Source organism: Acomys russatus, chromosome 3 (assembly GCF_903995435.1).
Source record: "Acomys russatus chromosome 3, mAcoRus1.1, whole genome shotgun sequence".
Taxonomy (NCBI): domain Eukaryota; kingdom Metazoa; phylum Chordata; class Mammalia; order Rodentia; family Muridae; genus Acomys; species Acomys russatus.
Genome location: NC_067139.1, coordinates 37,425,354 through 37,446,693, shown reverse-complemented (window position 1 = coordinate 37,446,693; position 21,340 = coordinate 37,425,354). Strand labels below are relative to the sequence as shown.

The window sequence follows — 21,340 nt, the reverse complement described above, 5'->3', positions numbered from 1 at the left end:
TATTTATTTATTATGCATACAGTGCCTGCATGTATACCTGTAGACCAGAAGAGGACATCAGATCACATTATAGGTGGTTGTCAGCCACCGTGTGGTTGCTGGGAATTGAACTCAGGAACTCTGGAGGAACAGTCAGTGCCCTTAACCTCTGAGCCATCTCTCCAGCCCTAATTTTATCTTTTAAATGTGTACTTCCAGTTGTTGTAGTATCATTTTTTTTTTTTTTGAAGGGGAAAGACCATAGTTCACTGAATTATATTAACACCTCTATATAATTAGTTGTTAGGATAAGTAGGTGTTTTTTTTTTTTTTTAGATCTATTTCATTGGTCTATGTGTGTATTTTTGGTCAGTGCTATGATGTTTTGGTAACTGTTGCTTTCTTTGTCTATATTTTGAAATTGGAGTCTTTGAATTTTTCAAATTTGTTCTTCTTTCTTTCTTTTTTTCATGTTTTGAGACAGGGTTTCTCTGCATAGCCCCAACTGTTGTCCTGGGTTCACTTTGTAGACCAGGCTGGCCTTGAACTCACAGAGATCTGCCTGCCTCTGCCTCCCAAGTGCTGGGATCACAGTTGTGTGCCTAGCTCAAATTTGTTCTTTTACTGGTCAGTATTGTTTTATCTATTTTGGGACCCTTACATTTAGGATCAGCTTGTTTACTTCTTCAGGAAGGCTAACTAGGATTTTATTGGAGATTATATCTATATAGCAGTTGGAACATATTACCGTATTAAAGATATTTAAGTCTTCTACTTTATGAATTAGAGAGGTCTATACATTTGTGTAGATTTCCTTTAATTTCTTTTATGTACACACAGACACCTTCCACTGAGTTTAATCTCTCCTTTTAAGGACTACTGTAAATTTTTAGTTGTAAGTTTTATATGCTTTATTAAATTTACTCATAAGGATATTATTATTATTATTATTATTATTATTATTATTATTATTATTATTATTTTATATTTCAAGACAGAGTTTCTCTTTGTGGTCTTGGCTATCTAGAACTCTGTCTGTAGACCAGGCTGGACCAAGCTGGCTTCAAACCCAGAGATCCACTTCTCTCTGCCTTCTGAGTGCTGGGGTTTAAAGAGATGTGCCACCACTACTGGCTAGGATGATGATGATTTTAATGAGCTTTATTTTATTTTTCAAGATTTATTTATTATTTATACAGTATTCTACCCACATGTGTGCCTGCATGCCAGAAGAGGGCACCAGATGTCATTATAGATGGTTGCGAGCCACCATATGTTGCTGGGAATTGAACCCGGGACCTTTGGAAGAACAGACAATGCTTAATCTCTGAGCCGTCTCTCCAGCCTGGATTTTATTATTTTTGATGCTGTTAAAAGTAGAATTTAGGGAAGAAAACAAAAAAGGCTGGGTGTGGTGTCAGAGGCCTTTAATCCCAGCACTCGGGAGGCAGAGGCAGGCAGATCGCTATGAGTTCAAGTCCAGCCTGGTCTACAAAGCGAGTCCATGACAGCCAAGGCTACACAGAGAAACTCTGTTTCGGAAAACAAAACAAAACAAACAAATAACAAAGTAGAATTTAGAATATAAAGCAGTGGTTCTCAAACTGTGAGTTGTGACCTCTTTGGGGTTAATAGACCCTCTCTCAGGGTCACCACAACATGGGGGACTTTATTAGAGGGTTGTAGTATTAGGAAGGTGGAGACCCACTGATGATTCAGCACTTACTGCTCTCATAAAGGACTAAGGTGTGTTTCTCAGCATCTGTTCATAACTGCAGTTCCAGATGATCAGGCATCCTCTTCTGTTCTCTGAAGGCACTAGGCACACAATTGGTACACATAAATAATATGCAGGCAAAACACTGATACACATAAACTTAAATAAATCTTTAAGTAGTATCGTGGATGGAAAGATGTGTCAGTGGTTAACAGCATTGGCTGCTTTTCCAGAAGATACTGGTTAAATTACCAGCACTGTAACTCCAGTTTCAGGGGCCACCATCTTCTGGCCTTCAAGACACCAGGTACACAAGTGATACAGAGATACACATGCAGGTAAAACATCCATGCACGCCTGGTGGTGGTGCATGCCTTTAATCCTAGCACTTGGGACACAGAGGTAGGTGGATCTCTGAGTTTGAGGCCAGCCTGGTCTAGAGAGCAAGTTCCAGGACAGCCAAGACTGTCCTGTTTCAAAAAAACAAACCAACCAAACAGCAACAACAAAACGCATCTATACACATAAAGTAAATAACATTTTGAAACAGGAAAATTAATTTACATCTATTTATCTATTTTGTGTGTGTGTTGTGCTACAGAGGCCCAAAGACAACTTGTGGGAGTCAACCCTCTCACTATGTGTGTTCCAGTAACTGAATTCTCTCATCCTCAGGCTTGGTAACAAGTGCCTTTTCCTTGAAGGGGCAGAAAGAAAAACATAAAAAACTTAAAAAAAAAATTATGTGTGTGTGTGAATGTATTCAGTGCTGTGTGTGTGTGTCTGGTACCCAGGGAGGCTGGAAGAGAGCATCAAATTCCCTGTGGCTGGTTTACAGATGCTGTGAGGCGCTATGTATTTACTGGGGATGGACCTAAATCCTTTGGAAAAGCAGCTAGTACTACTTCCTAACCACTGGGTCATCTCTTCAGCCCTGGAAGGAATTTTATGAAAATTTAGGCTTGTTTACTGCTAGTGTATAGCACTGATTGGTTTTTATATATCGGCACTGTGTCCTACCTTGATGAGCTTTCTTATATAGTTTTTTAGTGGATCCCTTATTCTTTTTGAAGTGGTAGTTTATTTATTATTTCTAATTTTTTGTTTCTTTCCCTTAACCTACCTAGAACCTCCTGTATAATTTTTCGTGATGAAAAGCAAATGTTTTCTTTTTCTGAGGCATGACTTCACTATTTTGCTTGTGTTGCTTCCAGCTTGCATTCCTCTTGCTTCAGTAAGCTGTTATTACAGGCACGTGGCACAGCCAAAGCAGACATGCTTGTCCTGTTAATTGTCTTGAAGAGAAATAATTGAGTATTTTATCTTTAAACGTTGTGTTAGTTAGCATTTCTATTGCTGTGAAAAGACACCATGACAACTCCTGTAAACATTTCATTGGGGCTGGCTTATAGTTCTGAGATTTAGTCTATTAGCATCATGCTAGAAGCATGGTAGTGTGCAGGCAGACATGGTGCTGGAAAGGAGCTTAGACTTCTACATCTGGATCAGTAGCAGCAGGAACAGAGAGTGCTGCTGGGCCATGCTTGAGCATCTAAAACCGCAAAGCCTGCCCCCACCCCTAGTATGGCCACACCTACTCCAGCAAGGCCACACCTCCTAATAGTGCCATTCCCTACCCACAAATGTGTTGCTATCTAATTTATTACATAAATATATAAACATTAACTATGGAATTTTGGGAGATTCTGTTATCAGATTGAGTCATTGATTTTTTTTGTTGTTGTTGTTTTTGTTATTAAAATTTGGACACAGTAGTTATGTTGGCTGGGTTGGCTTCTACCTTGTGATATTTCTGCCTCTGCTTGTGATGTGCTAAGAACCACTGGACCTAATTAAGAGTATTAGTACTTTTTACATTTTTAAAAAAGGATTTCTTTATTATGTATACAATGTTCTGCCTGCATGTACACCTGCATTCCAGAAGAGGGCATCAGATCACATTATAGATGGTTGTGAGCCACCATCCAGTGGCTGGGAATTGAACTCAGGAGCTCTGGAAGAGCAGTCAGTGCTCTTAACCTCTGAGCCATCTCTCCAGCCCCAGTATTAGTACTTTTAAAAAAAGATTTTTTAGATAAATTACTACTGTATAATTGATGAAACCATTTGTATAAATTAATATATAAGGAACTGAGATAAATTTTTGTTTGTTTGTTTGTTTGTTTGTTTTTGAGACAAAGTTTCACTATGTAGCCTTGGCTGTCCTGGACTTGCTTTGTAGACCAGGCTGGCCTTGAACTCACAGTGATCTACCTGCCTCTGCTGGGATTAAAGGCGTGTGCCACCACGCCTTGCAAGAGTGAGATTTGTATATGTATGTATGGATACATATATGTCCACCTATATAGAAATCTATATAAATACATGTATATATTACTTTAAGAAATAAGTAAAAATTCTAATGTAGTAGAGAAGTTCTAAAGTCTATATTTGTTTTAAGTGTTTGTTATTTGCTTTTATATGACCAAATTGAATAACTTCTAGATTGGAAACTTTGAGTAAATTATTGAACTTGTTTCAGGCAAAAAGATGCCACGAAGAAAGAAAAAAACTAAAGATGCCTCTGAATACCAGAACTTGGAGAAGAAGGACCCGGAAAGCACCAGCTCTGTCAGTGTAAAGAAGAAGCGCAGGCTTGAGGACTTACTCATCGTGATATCTGATAGTGATGGAGAGGTCAGCACTGACATGGCATTGCAGGCCTCCAGCTAGGCCTCTTTGTCCACGAGCACTTGTTTTAACTGTACCTTCATACTAGCTTGCTGACTTCATGCAGCTCTTACTTGATTTTCTTTTGATTTTTAAGTGGAATTATGGATTATTTAAAAGAAAGTAGCCATGCTGTTTGGCTGGGGATGAATTACAGTTTTTCCTTTTTGTAATATACTAACCCAATGTGATATTTTAGGACTGTTAGAATAAATTAAGCCAAATAGAAAGTGTAATTTTTATGCATTCAGAAAGTAAAAGAAAATGTGAATGTTGCCTGGAATGGAACCCAGGCTTTGTACATGCTAGGGAGGCACGCTACTAATTGAGCCAAGAAAATTATGTTTCTGTGGAAAGGCTTCTAGGAGAGAGATTTTCTAGATTTTAAACCTTCTCCTTTAAGCTGGGTGTGATGGGGCATGCCTGTAATCCCAGCACTCAGGGAGGTAGAAGCAGTTCCAGGCCAGACACGGCTATACAGAGAGAAATCCTGTCTTAACCAAACCAACCAACCAACCAACCAAACAAACAAACAAAAAATCATGCTGTTATTTACTATTTCTCTTTCTTTTATCTTGGTGTTAGATCAGATCCAGTGACTAATGAATCAAACCATTGTGTCTTTTTTTTTTTTTCTTTTCTTTTTTGGTTTTTCGAGACAGGGTTTCTCTGTGTAGCCTTGACTACGCTGGGCTCGCTTTGTAGACCAGGCTGGCCTCTAAGTCACAGTGATCCGCCTCCCTCTGCCTCCCAAGTGCTGGGATTAAAGGTGTGCGTCACCACCTCCCAGCTACTATTGTGTCTTATATCCTTCATTTTCTCAATGGAGAAGCATTCATCTGACTATAAAGTTCAGAATCACCTTTAACTCTTGCATCTTTTTCATCCTGATTGGTCACCACACATGCTTAAGGCTTAATCTCTTAAGTGATACACAGATTTGTTTCCATTTCTATGCCTGCTCATCTGTTACGTAGATTTTTGCAGTATACTCTCTAAAATGTCTCTTCTGCTTTGTTTTTCCTTTCAACATTTCACTTCCCTTATTGCAACTATTTATTTAGATATGTATCTGTTTGTGTAGATGGGTGGGTGGGGTGTGTATGCCCCTATTCACATATATGGGAATCATAACCTGAGTATTTTGTGCTTATCACTGCAGAAAGTGTCATATTTTAAATATGAGTGTTCTTCTATTGTTTTCCTTCCTACCCATTGCTGTGTTTGCTTTACTTTCCTTTGTTTTCTTTTTAGATTTTATTTTTTTAAATTGGAAATAGATTTTTTTTTTCATACACTATATTCTGATTTTGGTTTCTGCTCCCCCAGCTCTTCTCAGATCCTCTCCAACTCCTCACCTACCCAAATCCACACCCTTTGTCTCTCATTAGAATGCAAGTTGGCATCTAAAAAATAGTAAGATAAAATAATAACAAACTGGAATAGGACAAAACAACCAGAAGAAAAGGAACCAAAGAAAAAGCCCAAGAAACACATGTAGCTTCCAAGACACATGTTCACACACAGAAATTCATAAAAACATGCACTAGAAACCATAATATATACCCAAATGACCTGTAAGGAGAAAAGGAAAATAGTGCCCAGACAAAGCATTATGAGACAGACAAGAGTACCTCCCAGGATGCCACAGAGGTTGTTTTGTGTTAGTCCTCTACTGCTAGGCGTGGGCTCTGTATACCTAGTGAGACTCAGCTGGAGGAAACTAGTTTTTCCTTTGTGAATAGTTAATTGGAAATAGCTTCTGGGTTAGGAATGGACACTTTTCCTCTGATCACTGGGACCCGATCTGGCTTATACCTGTGCAGGCCTTGTGCGCTCATCTGTATGCCTTTCCTGCTGTGTTTTAAAGGCTTTGTTTTCTTGGTGTTCCCTATCCCCTCTGGCTCTTACAGTCTTTTCTCCTCTTTTTGGGCAGGGTTCCCTGAGCTCTGAGGGAAGGGATTTTGATGAGATGGGACTGGGTGTTCCTAGGTCTCTTACTCTCTGCACATTGTCCATCATGAGTTTGTGTTTTTATTCCCATCTACTGTAGAAGGAAGCTTCTCTGATGATAGCAAGCAAGACACTGATCTTGCTGGTGTGGCCCTTTTCCTTACTTTCTGTGTGTATACCATGTGCGTGTAGGTATCTGAGAAAGCCAGGAGCGTGTGTCAGATCCCAAGTTGGCTGTTGTGAGCCACCTGATGTGGGTGCTGAGAACTAAACTGTAGAAGATCAGGAAGTACTTTCAACCACTCAGACATCTCTCTGTCCTTCTTACTCTCGCCATTTAGCGTTTGTGCATTTTAAAAAATAACTAAACGTTTCAGAGCTGGTGTGGTGGCATGTGGTGGTGCATGCCTATAATCCCAGCACTGGTGAGCTTGAAGCCACCCAGGGCAACATAGAGATGCTATCTCAAAAACAAAACAAAGAAACCCAAAACAAAACAAACGAACAAAAAATCTGTTTTAGAATATTAAGCAGTTGTTATTAGGAAAAACAGTATGATTTATTCCATATGACTTTTATATTTCCAACAATGCTTTTCAGCTGTTTTTCAGCTTTGGTATCAGTTCTGGTTTCCACTGTAGATTTTCTAAGGTCAGTTTGCTGATCTTGTGTGGTTCCATAGAACTTGTAGTTATTTCTGTGGTATTATATATATGTCACTCTTGGTAATGCCACTGTATTAAAATTTTCTTAAATGACATTTTAATTAAATTTGTGTGAATGTGCTTGTGGAGACTAGAGAACAATGTTTTGGAGTTGGCTCTCCCACCATGTGGGTTCATGGATGGAATTCAGATCATCTGGCTTGGTAGCAACCATGTTTACTTCTGAGCCATCTTGGCGGGCCCGTCATGACATTTTGTAACCTCTATTATTGGACTATGCTTTTCTGTAGGGTAGTAATTTTTTTATGTTGAATATCTATCAGTAGTGCTTAGCTTTCAGCATTTATAGAAAACCCTACATTAGGCTTTTCTTTATTTAAAAAAAAAAACACATTATTTTATATATCAACGTATTCTTGTATGAGTTTATGTTTACTACATGTCTGCAGGTGCCTGTAGAGTCCAGGTGTCAGATCCTTTGGAACTGGAGTTGCAGGCACCTGTGAGACCTGACATGGGTGCTGGGAACCAGTCTTTGGTCTTTTGTTTTTGTTTTTGGGGCTTTTTTTGGTTTTTTGAGACAGAGAGACAGAGATAGGGTTTCTCGGTGTAGCCTTGGCTGTCCTAGACTCACTTTGTAGACCAGGCTGTCCTCGAACTCATAGCGATCTGTCTGCTTCTGCCTTCTGAGTGCTGGGATTAAAGGCGTGCGCCACCATGCCTGTCTGACTTTTTCTTTCAATCTGTGCAAGAGTTGATGAATTTATTTTATGTATGCTTGTTTTTTTAAAATTTAACATAATTTCTGCATTATTAGAAGATAGAATTGGAGGAGGAGTGGATCTGGGGTGAGGGGAGGTATGGAGGGTGGGATGGACTGGGAAGAATGAAGGGAGGAGAAACTGCAGTTGGGATTATTAAAGACAAAAAAAAAAAAAAAAGATAGAAGGGCCTGGAGAGATGGCTCAGCGGTTAAGAGCACCATCTGCTCTCCCAAAGACACTGAGTTTAATTCCCAGCAACCACATAGTGGCCTATGACCGTGTGTAATGAGATCTGGTGCCCTTTTCTGGCGGGCAGGTGCACTGCGGGCAGAATACTGTATAAATAATAAACACATCTTTTAAAAAAGTTTTAAAAAAGATAGAAACACTCACACATTTTAGTGTAAAAAACAGTTCTCACTTGGAAAAGGATAAGAGTTTATACTGGAGTCATATATGTGTTATATGGCCTGGGAGCACAGATTGAAGTTACCCCAAGTTCATTGTTCCAGTGTAGTAGCAGTTTCATGGCATTTGTTTGATAACAAAGAAAGTCATATATCAAGTTCTAGAGATTTGACAGAGGTCATCAGGCTTGCATGATAAGTGCTTTACTTGCTGAGCCATCTCACTGGCTCTTTTGCCTTTTTTTTTTTTCCCTCAGAGCTGAGGACGGAACCCAGGGCCTTGTACTTGCTAGGCAAGTGCTCTATCACTGAGCTAAATCCCCAACCCCTCACTATTTGTCCTTAATTTTGTTGTATTTTTAAATATTCTTAAATATTTATTGTCAGTTTTTTCCCCAATGTTCCTCTAATCACTTTTGGTTGGATGTTGCTGGTCTACTATATTTGTTGAAAAGGTATTTCAAGTATAACACTTCCTGAATTATTATTATTATTTTTTTAAGATTTATTTATTTATTAAGTATACAGTGTTTTGCTTGCATGCCAGAAGAGGGCATCAGATCTCATTATAGATGCTTGTGAGCTACTGTGTGGTTGCTAGGAATTGAACTCAGGACCTTTGGAAGAGCAAACAGTGCTCTTGACCTCTGTGCCATCTCTCCAGCCTCGAATGTTTAACGCTGTTGTTCTGTAGTCTTAGTACTGTTTGTACATTTTGCCTTGTAATTCTTTTATTTTTAAGATTTTATTTATTTATTATGTATACAGTGCTTTGCTTGCATGTACACCTGCAGGCCAGAAGAGGGCATTAGATCACATTATAGATGGTTGTGAGTCACCATCTGGTTGCTGGTAATTGAACTCACCACTTCTGGAAGAGCAGTCAGTGCTCTTAACCTCTGAGCCAAGTCTCTAGCCCCTGTAATTCTTTAGTACCCTGCCTTTGGTTTTTTTGTTTGTTTTTGCTTTTGTAAGCTGATATCTTACATCTTAAGATATCTAACTTTCTTTCCTATTTTCCCCCCTTTCTGAGACAGGGTTTCCCTGTATAGCCTTATCTGCCTTGGAATTCACTATGTATACCAGGCTGGCCTTGAACTCACAGATGTCCACCTGCCTCTGCCTCCTGAGTGCTGGGATTAAAGATGTGTGCCATCACTGCTGGCCCAGTGTCAGTTATTTTGTTTGTTTGTCAATCTGAACATTTTAGGAATTTTTCTTTCTAGTTGCTTACCATTTACTACGGGATATGTCTGGGAATTAATTGCTCAGGCTATTAGAGAATGGTAGACACTTTTGTGATTTTTCGTTCTCTCCACCTGAAAATTTTCTTGGGAAACAAAAATATTTTGTTTCCTTCTTCAGGATCCCCAACTATACATAAATTAAATCATCTTTGCCTGTATTCTCTCTTATCTGCTTTGTCCTAGCTATTTTTTTTCCTTTCTGTTTCTCTTTTCTTTCTTTCTTTCTCTCTTTCTTTCTTTCTTTTTTTGTTATCTTGATTATTATTTGGTCTTTTTTCAGTGCTACTTATTAAGTTTTGTTTTTCTTGTTTCAAGACAGGGTCTCTCCACAGGGCTCTGGCTGTCCTGGAACTTACTGTATAGACCAGGCTGGCTTTAGATTCCTAGAGATTCACATTTTCTGCCTCTCAACTGCTACTTACTTAGTTTTGAGGTGGAGTGGGGTTGGTATATTGGTTTTTTTTTATTAACTTTGTAGAATCCTTTTACTTTCTTTCACCAACCAATCAGTGGCCAAAGAATGATTTACAGCCAGGTGTGGTGATGCATGTCTTTAATCCTAGCGCTTGGGAGGCAGAGGCAGGCATATTGCTGTGAGTTCGAGGCCAGCCTGGTCTGCAAAGAGTCCAGGACAGCTGGGGCTGTTACACAGAGAAACCCTGCCTCAAAGGGGGCGGGGGGGAGAATGTTTACAATAAATGAGTATATTGGATTGAAACACTTATTGAATCAAGTGTCTCTGATCTTGGGTGGATGTCAACTACTGTTTTGGAGATTGGCCAATTTTTATGTGATTCTGTGTATGTGATAGGTACATTTTTATTTTTATGGTTTAGGTTTTAGATCTTGCATGCTTTTTTTTTTTTAACTAAGAAAAGGATGTTCTGATGTCTTGCGTATACCATTATTAACAATCACTGATAATTCAAAGGCTTCTACTAATGAAAAGGAAATATAGAAGATATGGAGAAATTACTATTTTTAATGTCGCTTAATCTGATCGTATTTCTTGTTTACAACAGGAAACAAAAGAGGAAAACGGATTGCAGAAAATGAAGACAAAACAGTCGAACAGATCAAAATGTTTGGCTAAAAGAAAAATTGCACGTACGTTTTCATTTTTTAATTGAATTGATAAATGTTTTTATTAGGAAAAAGTAATTCTCTAGGGGTTTCTGTTTGTTCTGAATCTTTTTTAAACTTTTGCCAGTTTCTTAGTTATTTTCTGCTTGTACATTTGACTTGCTAGTGGAGGACTTTTGAAATGATAAATGTGCTCTTCATGCCTAGGACTCTTACTAGAGCCCTGGTTTCTCTGCCCACCCTTTAAAAGCTTTATTTTTGTGCTTGCTTATGTTCCTAGTACCAGACGAGGGAGTAACTCTCCTGGAACTGGAGGTACAAGTGATTTTGAGCTACTGCCTGAGTGTTGGGAACTGAACCCAGATGCAGCAAGTACTCTTAGCCATCCAGCCATCTTTCCAGCCCTCTATTCTCTTCCTTTACTATGTAGATCTTAGGTAAATTTCAGATTTCAGTTGACTTTTTTTTTTTTTTTTTTTTTTCTTCAGTAAAAGGTGTGATCTTACTCTTTTGTGTTGAGAAAAAAAAATTAAGTTTAATGTGGACTGGTCAAAATTATTAGCTTAGCTTAGATGGGTAATTTTGCCATGGGTGGTATTATTGCAGCAAAGCTGAAATCCACAGGGCTTTGTTAAGACGCAAAGCTTAAATCTGCATGTTGTCTCTGTCCAGGAATGACTGTGCTGGAACAGTACAAATGGACCATGTCATGGAAGTGGAGGCAGGAGAATCAGTTCAAAATCATCCCAAGTTACATACTGAGTGGTCCACACTGACTGTACTACATATCCGGATACATGTCCCCACTTAGGACCACAGGAAGTTGTGTTTTGATTAGAGTTAGGTGTGCAGTAGGGTGGCCGAGATGTGTGTTGATGCTAAAATAGTTTTCTCAACTTTTTGGAGAAACTTATGTAGGGAACTCTATGCTTCAGCTCTTGGACAGAAATGGGGCCAGAGGTTGGGCTTCTAGCTGGCCCATCGAAACATATTGGGTAGTCCTTGGCAAGGGCATCCTCAAGTAGTTGTACAGATGTATAGCCAGAGGCAGACGCTCAGGGTCATCCTCAGGGCTGGCCTGGACTACATCAGTCAGACCCATCTTAAAACACAACCACTCTGAAGAGTAAAGTTGTTCTGTTTAAATGTTGAACATAAAACAGTGGTGGTATTTAGTAAAAAGAGAAAAAAGCTCTATGGTTGTTTCTGTTTGTTCATTCAACAGACACTTATTGCCAGGCACTCTTATGTGCTAGAGATGCAATAATGAACAGTATAGGCTTATGTTCCAGTTAACCTAGAGTTCTTGTAACTGCTACTGATTTTGTTTTTGCTTTTCAAGACAGGGTTTGTCTGTGTAGCTTTGACTGTCCTGGAACATGTTGGCCTCAAGCTCACAGATACCTCTCTGCCTCTGCCTGTCATCTTTTTTTTGTGAGTGGGGAGGGTTAAAGACAGGGTTTAAGACAGGATAGCTTTGCCTGTCCTGAACTTGAGACCAGGCTGGCTTTGAACTCACAGTGATCCGCTTGCCTTTGCCTCCCTGAGTGCTGGGATAAAAGGCCTGCACCACCACGCCTGGCATGCTATTAACAATCTTGACCACACCTTACCTTGTATGACTTTCTTTATTAGAGTACAAATCATACTAAATGGTTTACAGTATTATCAGTTGACAGCTTAATGATTCTGTTTTTTTTTGTTTTGTTTTGTTTTTTTCCTAAATGCTAACTTGCTGTTTGTGATATTCTTTTCTTCCCTACATTTTTACAGAGATGTCAGAAGAAGAACAGTTTGCTTTGGCTCTCAAAATGAGTGAGCAGGAAGCTAGGGAGGTCAACAACCAGGAGGAGAAGGAGGAGGAGCTCTTGAGGAAAGCCATTGCTGAAAGCCTGAATGTAAATATGCTGTGTTGAAAGTTTGTGGGATTTATTAATAACGTTCTTAGTTATGTAGTGGTTGGTAGAGTTGTTTTAGAAACAAGCTGTGGCAGTGTGTGGCGTTTTTCAACTAATAACTGTATCTCAGTACTTTTTTTGTTAAAGTCTATGTTATCGAATTGCTGGTTAATCCAGTTTGAAGTATTTTGTTACTATATGAATTTGTTTCCACTCCTCAGATTTTTCAGTCAGAGACTTAAAGAATCATAGAAATTGGGCAGCCTCTGAAGGGTTGTAGGACACCAAGAGCTTCAGGGTCAGATGTTTATCTCTCTCACTTGTGAGGGCAGCAAAGAAAATGAGAGAAAGAATGGGCAGTTTTAAAAATAATCAAATAGCTGTGTGGGGCTGGTGCATGCCTGTAATCCTAACACTCAGAAGGAAAAGGTAGGAAGATTTCGGAGTTCAAGGCTGAATTCAACCTGGTCTCCGGAGTAAGTCCCAGATCAGCCAGGGCTACACAGAGAAGCCTTGTTTCAAGAAACCAAAACCAATCCAAACCAAACCAACCAACCAAACAAACAAACAAACAAACCTCAAACAATACTAAATTATGATGTGAATATATGCAGTAGAAATTATTCTAAATCATTAGGATAATTGCCAGTGGCAGATTCTGGCCCATCCTTGATTCTGTTTGCTTGTTAGCTTGTTTGTTTGAGCTGGAGTCTTTTAGAATTGAAAGGGCTGGCTTTCAACTTAGAAGTTCAAGCAGTCGCCCTACTGCATCCTTCTGAAAACTTTAGGACTACAGGCATATATCACTGTGCAAATGTATAGCTCTAATCTGAACCGTTCTTTACACTGAATATACACTCTATATTAGAAATGGTATAGTAAATAATATATAGGTATTCTTTTTACATTGGGGAATCCATTTGAATTGAGTATCTATATTTTGAAGAGGAGAAACTCCTAGGGACAATGGCCTCCCATTTTGTCCTTCCTGTGACGCTTCATATACAGCTATTTTAATAATAAACCTGGTCTGGTACGGGATCACTTGTTTCAGAGTTGCTGGTCTTCTGATGCTTCTGCTACCAGATCGCGACCTCTGGCTACTGGACCATCTTCACATTCCCATCAAGAGAACACCAAAGACTCTGGAGCCCCTGAAGGCATGTCTTCCTGTTCTGAGTCCTTCTGCTCATCAAGTATAACTATACCACAGGGCTCTTCTGCTGAGAGTAGAGACAGACATGCCCCAAGTCCCTGTTATGTTAAAGAGGTTCAAACAGAAATAGTTGAAATTTCATTAATATTCAACAAACATACTTTTATCTCCAAGGAAAAACCAACCTTTGGCTAAAGCCAGAGAAGGGCTTTTCATAACCACATTTTGTAATTCTTGGTAAGTGATAGCTTACCAAGCTGTCTTAATTTAAAAAAAAAAATTTGTCCTTAGCCCTACTTTTTCTCAAATACCTACAGGCATATGGCAGCTGGTACCTCCATCACTGTTTAAAGACTCACATATCAGTCAGGGAAACGAGGCTGAGGAAAGAAAGGAGCCCTGGGACCACAATGAAAACACTGAAGAGGAGCCGGTCTCTGGCAGCTCAGGAAGCTGGGACCAGTCAAGCCAGCCAGTGTTTGAGAATGAGAACGTTAAATGTTTTGACAGATGTACTGGCCACTTGGCTGAGCACACACAGTGTGGGAAGCCACAGGAAAGTACTGGGAGTGGTTATGCTTTTCCCAAAGCTGTCCAGGGCAGGGGGGACACATCTAGGCAATGTCTTCCTATCCCAGCAGACACCAAAGGTCTCCAGGACACTGGGGGCACTGTGCACTATTACTGGGGTATTCCATTCTGCCCTGCTGGAGTAGATCCTAATCAATATACCAACGTCATTCTCTGCCAGTTGGAGGTTTATCAGAAGAGCCTGAAGATGGCTCAGAGGCAGCTTTTTAAAAAAAGAGGGTTTGGGGAACCAGTGTTACCTAGACCTCCTTTTCTGATCCAGAATGAAAGTGGCCAAGAAGATCAGACTAGTGAAAAAAATGAAGGCATCTCAGAAGATACGGGAGATGAAGAGGGAAGGCAGGAATCTAGGGCATCTGTCTGGCACTCAAAAACCAAGGATTTTCAAAAAAGCCCAATTAAAAGCTTGAAACAGAAACTTTTGTTGGAGGAAGAACCAACAACCAGTCATGGTCAGGTAAGGGTCAGTGATGCTATAATTAAGGGTTATTTATTTACAGATAAAATAAGGATTATTTTAATTATTTTTTTGTGGTTTTCCTTTTATCTGCTTATTAAAATAATATATGCTTACTGTATAAAATGAGAAAAGTTTAAAAAAAAAAAAAAAGAAAAGAAAAGAAAGGAACTTGGGTGTGGTAGTACATTCAGGAGGCTGAGGCAGCCTGGCCAGCCTTGGCTACATTGTGAGACTTTGTATCGAAAAAGAAAAAAAAAAAAGAAAAGAAAAGAAAAGAAAATTACAGTAGTTATCTGCAAAAGGGAATTACCACCAAAAGGTAATCATCATCATTTTTATACATACAAAACACATTTTTATTTTAAGTTTTTGAGCAAAATGGAAACTCTCTGCACAAGCTTTGTTCATTTCTTTTACTTTACAATTTATCAGAGATCTTTCTCTACTTATCAGATACATATTTAAATGTTATTCCATCTTGTTCATGTATACCATATTTTCCTTTTCAAACTCTTTATTTTTAAAATGTTTTTCTATAGATGATGTTTTAAAATATTCAAGGAATGCAAATTAAAAATATATTTGTCGGGCTGGAGAGATGACTCAGCGGTTAAGAGCACCGTCTGCTCTTCCAGAGGTCCTGAGTTCAATTCTCAGCAACCACATGGTGGTTCACAACCATCTATGATGTGATCTGGTGCCCTCTTCTGTCCTGCAGGTGTACATGCAGACAGAACATTGTATATGTAATAAACAAATAAATCTTTAAAAAAAAAAAAAAAAAATATATATATATATATATATATATATTCGTCTTTTATCTACATCTTCTAGCCAGATATTTCCCCTTTCTGGATTCAGTTCACTCTACTGATCTTTAGTGTATCCTTCCATGATATCTTATATAATTTTTTTAAAATGCATATTCTTTTCCCCATTTTGTTTGACAAGTGTCAATGCAAAAAATACAGATCTCATTTTGGAAAGCATAAGCATTAGTTTACTCTGCAGCCAAATAAGATTTGCTGTGGCCTGGGAACACAGATTAGGTTACCTCAAATTCATGTTCCACCAAGCTATCTGTTTTATGAAGGGTTTATAACAACTGAACAAATAAAAGTTCTAGATCAAAATACTTTTCAAGGGGCCTAGAGAGATGACTCAGTGGTTCAGAGCGGCTGCTGCTCTCCCAGAGGGCGAGGATGTGATTCCCAGCCAGAACTGTCACTCTAGCTTCACCCAGGTGCAGAACACCTCTGTCCTCTGAGGGCACCAGCACTCAGGGTGCACATGCCACACACTGTTACATAGTTACGAATAATAAAAATAGCCGGGCGTACACCTTTAATCCCAGCACTGAGGAGGCCGAGGTAGGCAGATCTCTGTGAGTTCGGGCCAGCCTGGTCTACAAAGAATGTTAAGTCACACAGACAGGTGAGCAATAAATGGCTCCTTTGTGCTAAGAAAGTTTCATTCCAGACGTGCAACATTTACAATCTTTTCACAGTCGTGGAGGTTGTGAGTAATCAGCCGTGTAGACTGTTCAATGTAGATGTGGCTTTTTTCTGGGAACTTAGTTCCTATAGGTTCTCAGGTAGCCCCAGGCTGGCCTCAGACTTGCTAAGTAACAAGGATGTCCTTGAACTTGCGATCCTCCTGCTTCCACCTCCAGAGTACTGGGGTTACAGGCAGATGTTGTTGGGCTGTGCTGTATATAGTGCGGGGACGGCATGTGGGACTTCATGCGTGCTAGACAAGCATTGCCAACTGAGTTACATCCTTAGCTCCCTGCCTTTCATTTACTTAAATGATAGTTTACTGTATGCGTTATTTTGCCCTTTTTTATTTAGTAATTCTGAGCTCATTCTATAATGATACTCATTTGCCCTCCTCCCCTTTATTTGGAGGTATGGGATATACTGAATTGGATAAACCATAGCTTATTTAGTAGCCAACTGGTGAACATGTAAATTGTCTCTACCATTTTTTATCCCAAGTAGGACTGTATTATTACCCTGAACAGAGAGCATTTCATCTACATGGGAGATATTTGGAGGATATTTTCTTACAGCTACAGTGGTGGATCAGAGGATGCTACATTTTCAGTTTTGTTAACTATTACAAGTTGCATTTCCATCAGAGATGTATGAATACTAGCTTCTCAAACCTGTACCAGTATGGTATTCAGATTGACTGATATTTCCTGATATAAGAGATGAAAAGATCTCTATGTAGTGTTTTTCAAGTTACAGTTTGTGTGTGTGTGCACGCGCTCCCTCTCTCCTGGGTGCATGAATGCCATAGTAGGTGCAAGGTCAGAAGATGACTTGCAGTGGCTGGTTTCCTCCTTCCACTTTGTCAGTCCAAGGGGCAGTCTGTGACAGAAGTTCAGGCAGCTGCCCAGTTGATTCTTTTGCAACATGGCATGTTTCTAACTGTGCCTCTGGGGGCTTTCTCTACTGAAACCAATTTCCATTTTCGGACATGTTGTTGTATTGGTCTGTTTCTAATATATCTAGATAGTGTAATGTATGGACATGTGTATCTTGTTTCTTTCCCTTCCTTTAAAACTATTTAAAGATAGAAATTGTTACTCCCATTTTACGGAGTGAAAATTGAGATTAAATAGCTTGCTAACAACACAAAATTACTAAAATTAAAACTATACTGTTAGGGATACTTCTAAGAGCTATCATTTCATACATCTTTATTATAAGGAAAACCAAATAAATATGGTAACAAGAGAAACTAAAAAATTCAAAGTCTAATACCAGGGGCCTGCAGAGATGGCTCGAGGTTAAGAGCTTGCCTGCTCTTCCAAAGGTCCTGAGTTCAAGTCCCAGCAACCACATGATGGCTCACAACCATCTACAATGAGATCTGGTGCCCTCTTCTGGCCTGTGTTACTAAATAAATAAAGTAAGTAAATAAATATATTTTTTAAAAGTCTAATACCAGAAATAGCAATAAGAACACTTAAATCATAAAACAGGATACTCTAAAAATTATACTTGATAATGAGTTTGTAGTTATACAGTGCTTTATAGCATTCAAAAGGAAGTTAGGGATGGATGGGAGCTGCCACGTCAGTGCTGAGATCTGAATCTGGGTCCTCGCTAGAGCGGCAAGTGTTCTTAATTGTTGAGCCATCTCTTCAGCCTTATCTTTATGTAGTTGTAAGGATTAAAGTGCAATACTTAGGGGCTGCCATAGGGACCACTCTTCTTTAACAGTGCTTTCTGGTTTTGGGTGTGTATGTGTGTGTGCATGTTAGAGGTTGGAGGCCAGCGGTTGACATTGTCTTTGTTACTTTCCATTTTACTTAGGAAGGTGTTTCAGAGAACAACTTGTGGGAATCAGTTTCTTTTGTCAGGTGCTTGACTTAGGGGACTCCAGCAGTGCCTGCTCTTCACTTCTCAGCTGCCTCCCCAGTTCCCCATATCAGTACAGTTCTATCAGCTGGACACTAGGTGTCAGTGTTTCCTTTTTTCCAAAGGGGGGAAAAATTCATTAGAGTGTAGAGTTCATTGTTTATTGTTTCTTTTCCGGACAGCGTGTCTCTGTGTAGCCCTGGCTGTCCTGGACTTGCTTTGTAGACCAGGCTGGCCGCAAACTCACAGCAATTTGCCTGATTCTGCCTCCCACGTGCTGGGATTACAGGCATGTACCACCGAGGGTACATTATTTTTGCTATATTTTAATGGAAAGGTTTTTTAGAAAATTTATATTTATTTGTGTGTGTGTGTGTGTGTGTGTGTGTGTGTGTGTGTGTGTGCGTGTGTGTGTGTGTAGGTCAGAGGGTTACTTGTAGGGAGTCAGTTCTTTCCTTTTGCTATTTGAGTCCTAGAGCTGGAATTAAGGTTGTCAGGCTTAGTAGCCAAGTGACCTTTTCCACTGAGCCATCTTGCTGGCCCATTGCTGCTATATATTAATTCATATAGCATTGTTCAACTTTGATTTGTCATGACTACATTTCCAGTCATTGTACAGTTTTCCTTTTGATTATAGATTCAGTTTTCCTCTTTCTTACCCCCTTCCGTTCTTCCTTTCCTTTTATTTTTATTTATTTAAACTTTTAAAAAAGATTTATTTATTTTTATGTATATGAGTGTGCTATCTGTATGTACATTTGCATACCAGAAGAAGGTATCAGATCCCAGTATAGATGGTTATAAGTCATGTGGTTGCTGGGAATTGAACTCAGGACCTCTGGAAGAACAGACAGTCCTCTTAACCACTGAGCCATCTTTCTAGCAGTGCCCCCTCCCATTTTAAATTTCATAATTTATTGGAATTGTAGAGGGATGCCTAACTTGTTTAGGGTATTTTTAACATGTTGAGAAACCCTGAAAATTTTATTGAGTAGCCAGAAAAGCTTTTCCTGGAAGAAGATTCATAGCCAAGTTACTTTATTTTTTCCCTGTTGGTTTTTTGAGACAGGGTTTCTCTGTGTAATAATAGCTCTAGCTGCCCTGGAACTCTCTCTCTGTAGACCAGGCTGGCATTGAATTCACAGAGATCCTTCTGCCTCTGCCTCCCAAGTGCTGGGATTAAAGACTTGTACCACCCCCACCACCCGGCATAGCCAAGGTACTTTATCAGAAAGCCCACTTAAGGTAGCATTCGTTGCTTACTTCATGGCACTCACTATGTAGACCAGGCTAGCCACACTCTCACAGAGATCTACCTACCTTTGCCTCCAAAGTGCTGGCATTAAGTTACAGTGCCATTATGTTTTGTTTATTTTTTTATTTTGAGAGAGGGTTTCTACATAGCTATGACTATCCAGGAACTTAATATATAGAACAGGCTGGCCTTGAGCGCCCAGATATCTGCTTGCCTCTGCCTCACAAGTGCCAGGATGGATAAAAAGCATGGGCCACTATGCCTGACCTTTCCTTCATTTTTTTAAAAGATTTATTACATATACAGTCTTCTGCCTGCATGTATACCTGCCACCAGAGAGTATGCCCCAGATTTCATTATAGATGGTTGTGAACCACCATGTGGTTGCTGGGAATTGAACTCAGGACCTTTGGAAGAGCAGGCAATGCTCTTAACCTTTGAACCATCTCTCCAGCTTCCTGCTTTATTCTTATTACTAACTATTAAATGGTAATTCTGAACAATTAATTTTTTTAAAGGAAGAAACTGAGGCTAAGGAGAACACTCAGTTGGAACTGATTGCCATGCAAGCATGAGGATCTGAGTTCCATCCCCAGAACCCAAGTAATAAGAGGCTGGATGTGGTGGCTGGCATATACATTTAAGTCTAGCACTGGAGATAAGTGGTTACTAGCCAGCTCAGTCAGTGAGGAAGGCTGCCTTTTTTTCTATCTTTTTTTTTTTTTTTTTTTTTTTCGGGGGGTGGGGTTTCGAGACAGAGTTTTTCTGTGTAGCTTTGGCTCTCCTGGACTCGCTTTGTAGACCAGGCTGACCTGCCTCTGCCTCCTAGAGTGCTGGGATTACAGGCGTGCGCCACCTTGTCTGGCTGATGAAGGCTGTCTTAAGAAACAAGGTGCTTGTCACTACCAAGAAAGAGGACCTCATGACCTGAATTTGATCCTCAGAACCCACGTGGTGGAAAGTGAGAACTGATTCCTGCAACTTGTCCTTGACCTCCACATGTGCACTCCTTCCCCCAAAGTTAAACTAATGCAAAAACAAAACAAAACAAAACCACAAAGTGGATATGGCTTAGTGTGATGCTCTGTACCTTTAATCCCAGAAGAAGATCTCTGTGAACTCAAGGCCAACCTGAACTCCATATAGTGAGACTGTTACAAAGACACAAAAAACCCAAGGCAGATAGCTTCTGAGGAATGACATCCAAGGTTGAACTCTGGCTTCCACATGTACATATAAACATGCACTAAATAAATAACAAAGGAAGGAATTATTTTATCTGTGTATTCAGGTTTTTTCCTGTTTCTTTATAGTCTTCCCAAGGCCTATTTGTTGAAGAAACTTCTGAAGAAGTTCTGAAGAGCTCTGAAGGAGATGACTCTGTGCCTGCCTCACAAAGGTGAGGCTATATTCTACCGTGCGTCTCAGGTCTCCTCCTGTGCGGTCTAAGCATAGGAAGGTGAACCCCTTGAAAGAGACTATACACATAGAAAATATGCCAGGGAACTGTTATCTCCTTTATGTGCCAAGAGTGGAAACCATTTTTAACTTGAAGTTTGCAAATGTGCATCCCTTAGAAACCTAAACTACTAAGTGTAGAAGAGATCATAAAGGTTTTCTTACCCTCTCTAGTCACTATGGTGTCAGTCTCACATAGTTTATTACTTGCTGTTCTCTAATCTACCCTAGCTTCCTAGATTCATTCATTCTTTCTTTTTTTGGTTTTTTGAGACAGGGTTTCTCTGTGTAGCCTTGGCTGTTCTGGACTCGCTTTGTAGACCAGGCTGGCCTTGAACTCACAGGGATCCACCTGCCTCTGCTTCCCAATTGCTGAGATTAAAGGCGTGCCCCACCACTGCCCGGCCCTTTTTTTTGTTTTGTTTTGCTTTTTAAGATTTATTTATTTATTATATTTATAGTGTTCTGCCTCCATGTACACCTGCACACCAGAAGAAGGCACCAGATCTCGTTATAGATGGTTGTGAGCCACCATGTGGTTGCTGGGAATTGAACTCAGGATCTTTGAAAGAACAGCCAGTGCTCTTAACCTCTGAGCCATCTCTC

General features: G+C 39.7%; 1 protein-coding gene across 1 annotated transcript in view; it reads left to right on the top strand.

Moving 5' to 3' along the window:
- The window catches only part of Uimc1 (ubiquitin interaction motif containing 1), a 78,024-nt gene that overhangs the window by 12,605 nt on the left and 44,079 nt on the right, over positions 1-21,340 (top strand). The window contains exons 2-7 of the mRNA XM_051171864.1: positions 4,239-4,393; positions 10,485-10,569; positions 12,319-12,443; positions 13,498-13,603; positions 13,917-14,647; positions 20,590-20,675. Coding sequence (XP_051027821.1) covers positions 4,247-4,393; positions 10,485-10,569; positions 12,319-12,443; positions 13,498-13,603; positions 13,917-14,647; positions 20,590-20,675 — 1,280 coding nt within the window. The 5' untranslated portion in view covers positions 4,239-4,246. The remainder of the gene's footprint in view (positions 1-4,238; positions 4,394-10,484; positions 10,570-12,318; positions 12,444-13,497; positions 13,604-13,916; positions 14,648-20,589; positions 20,676-21,340) is intronic.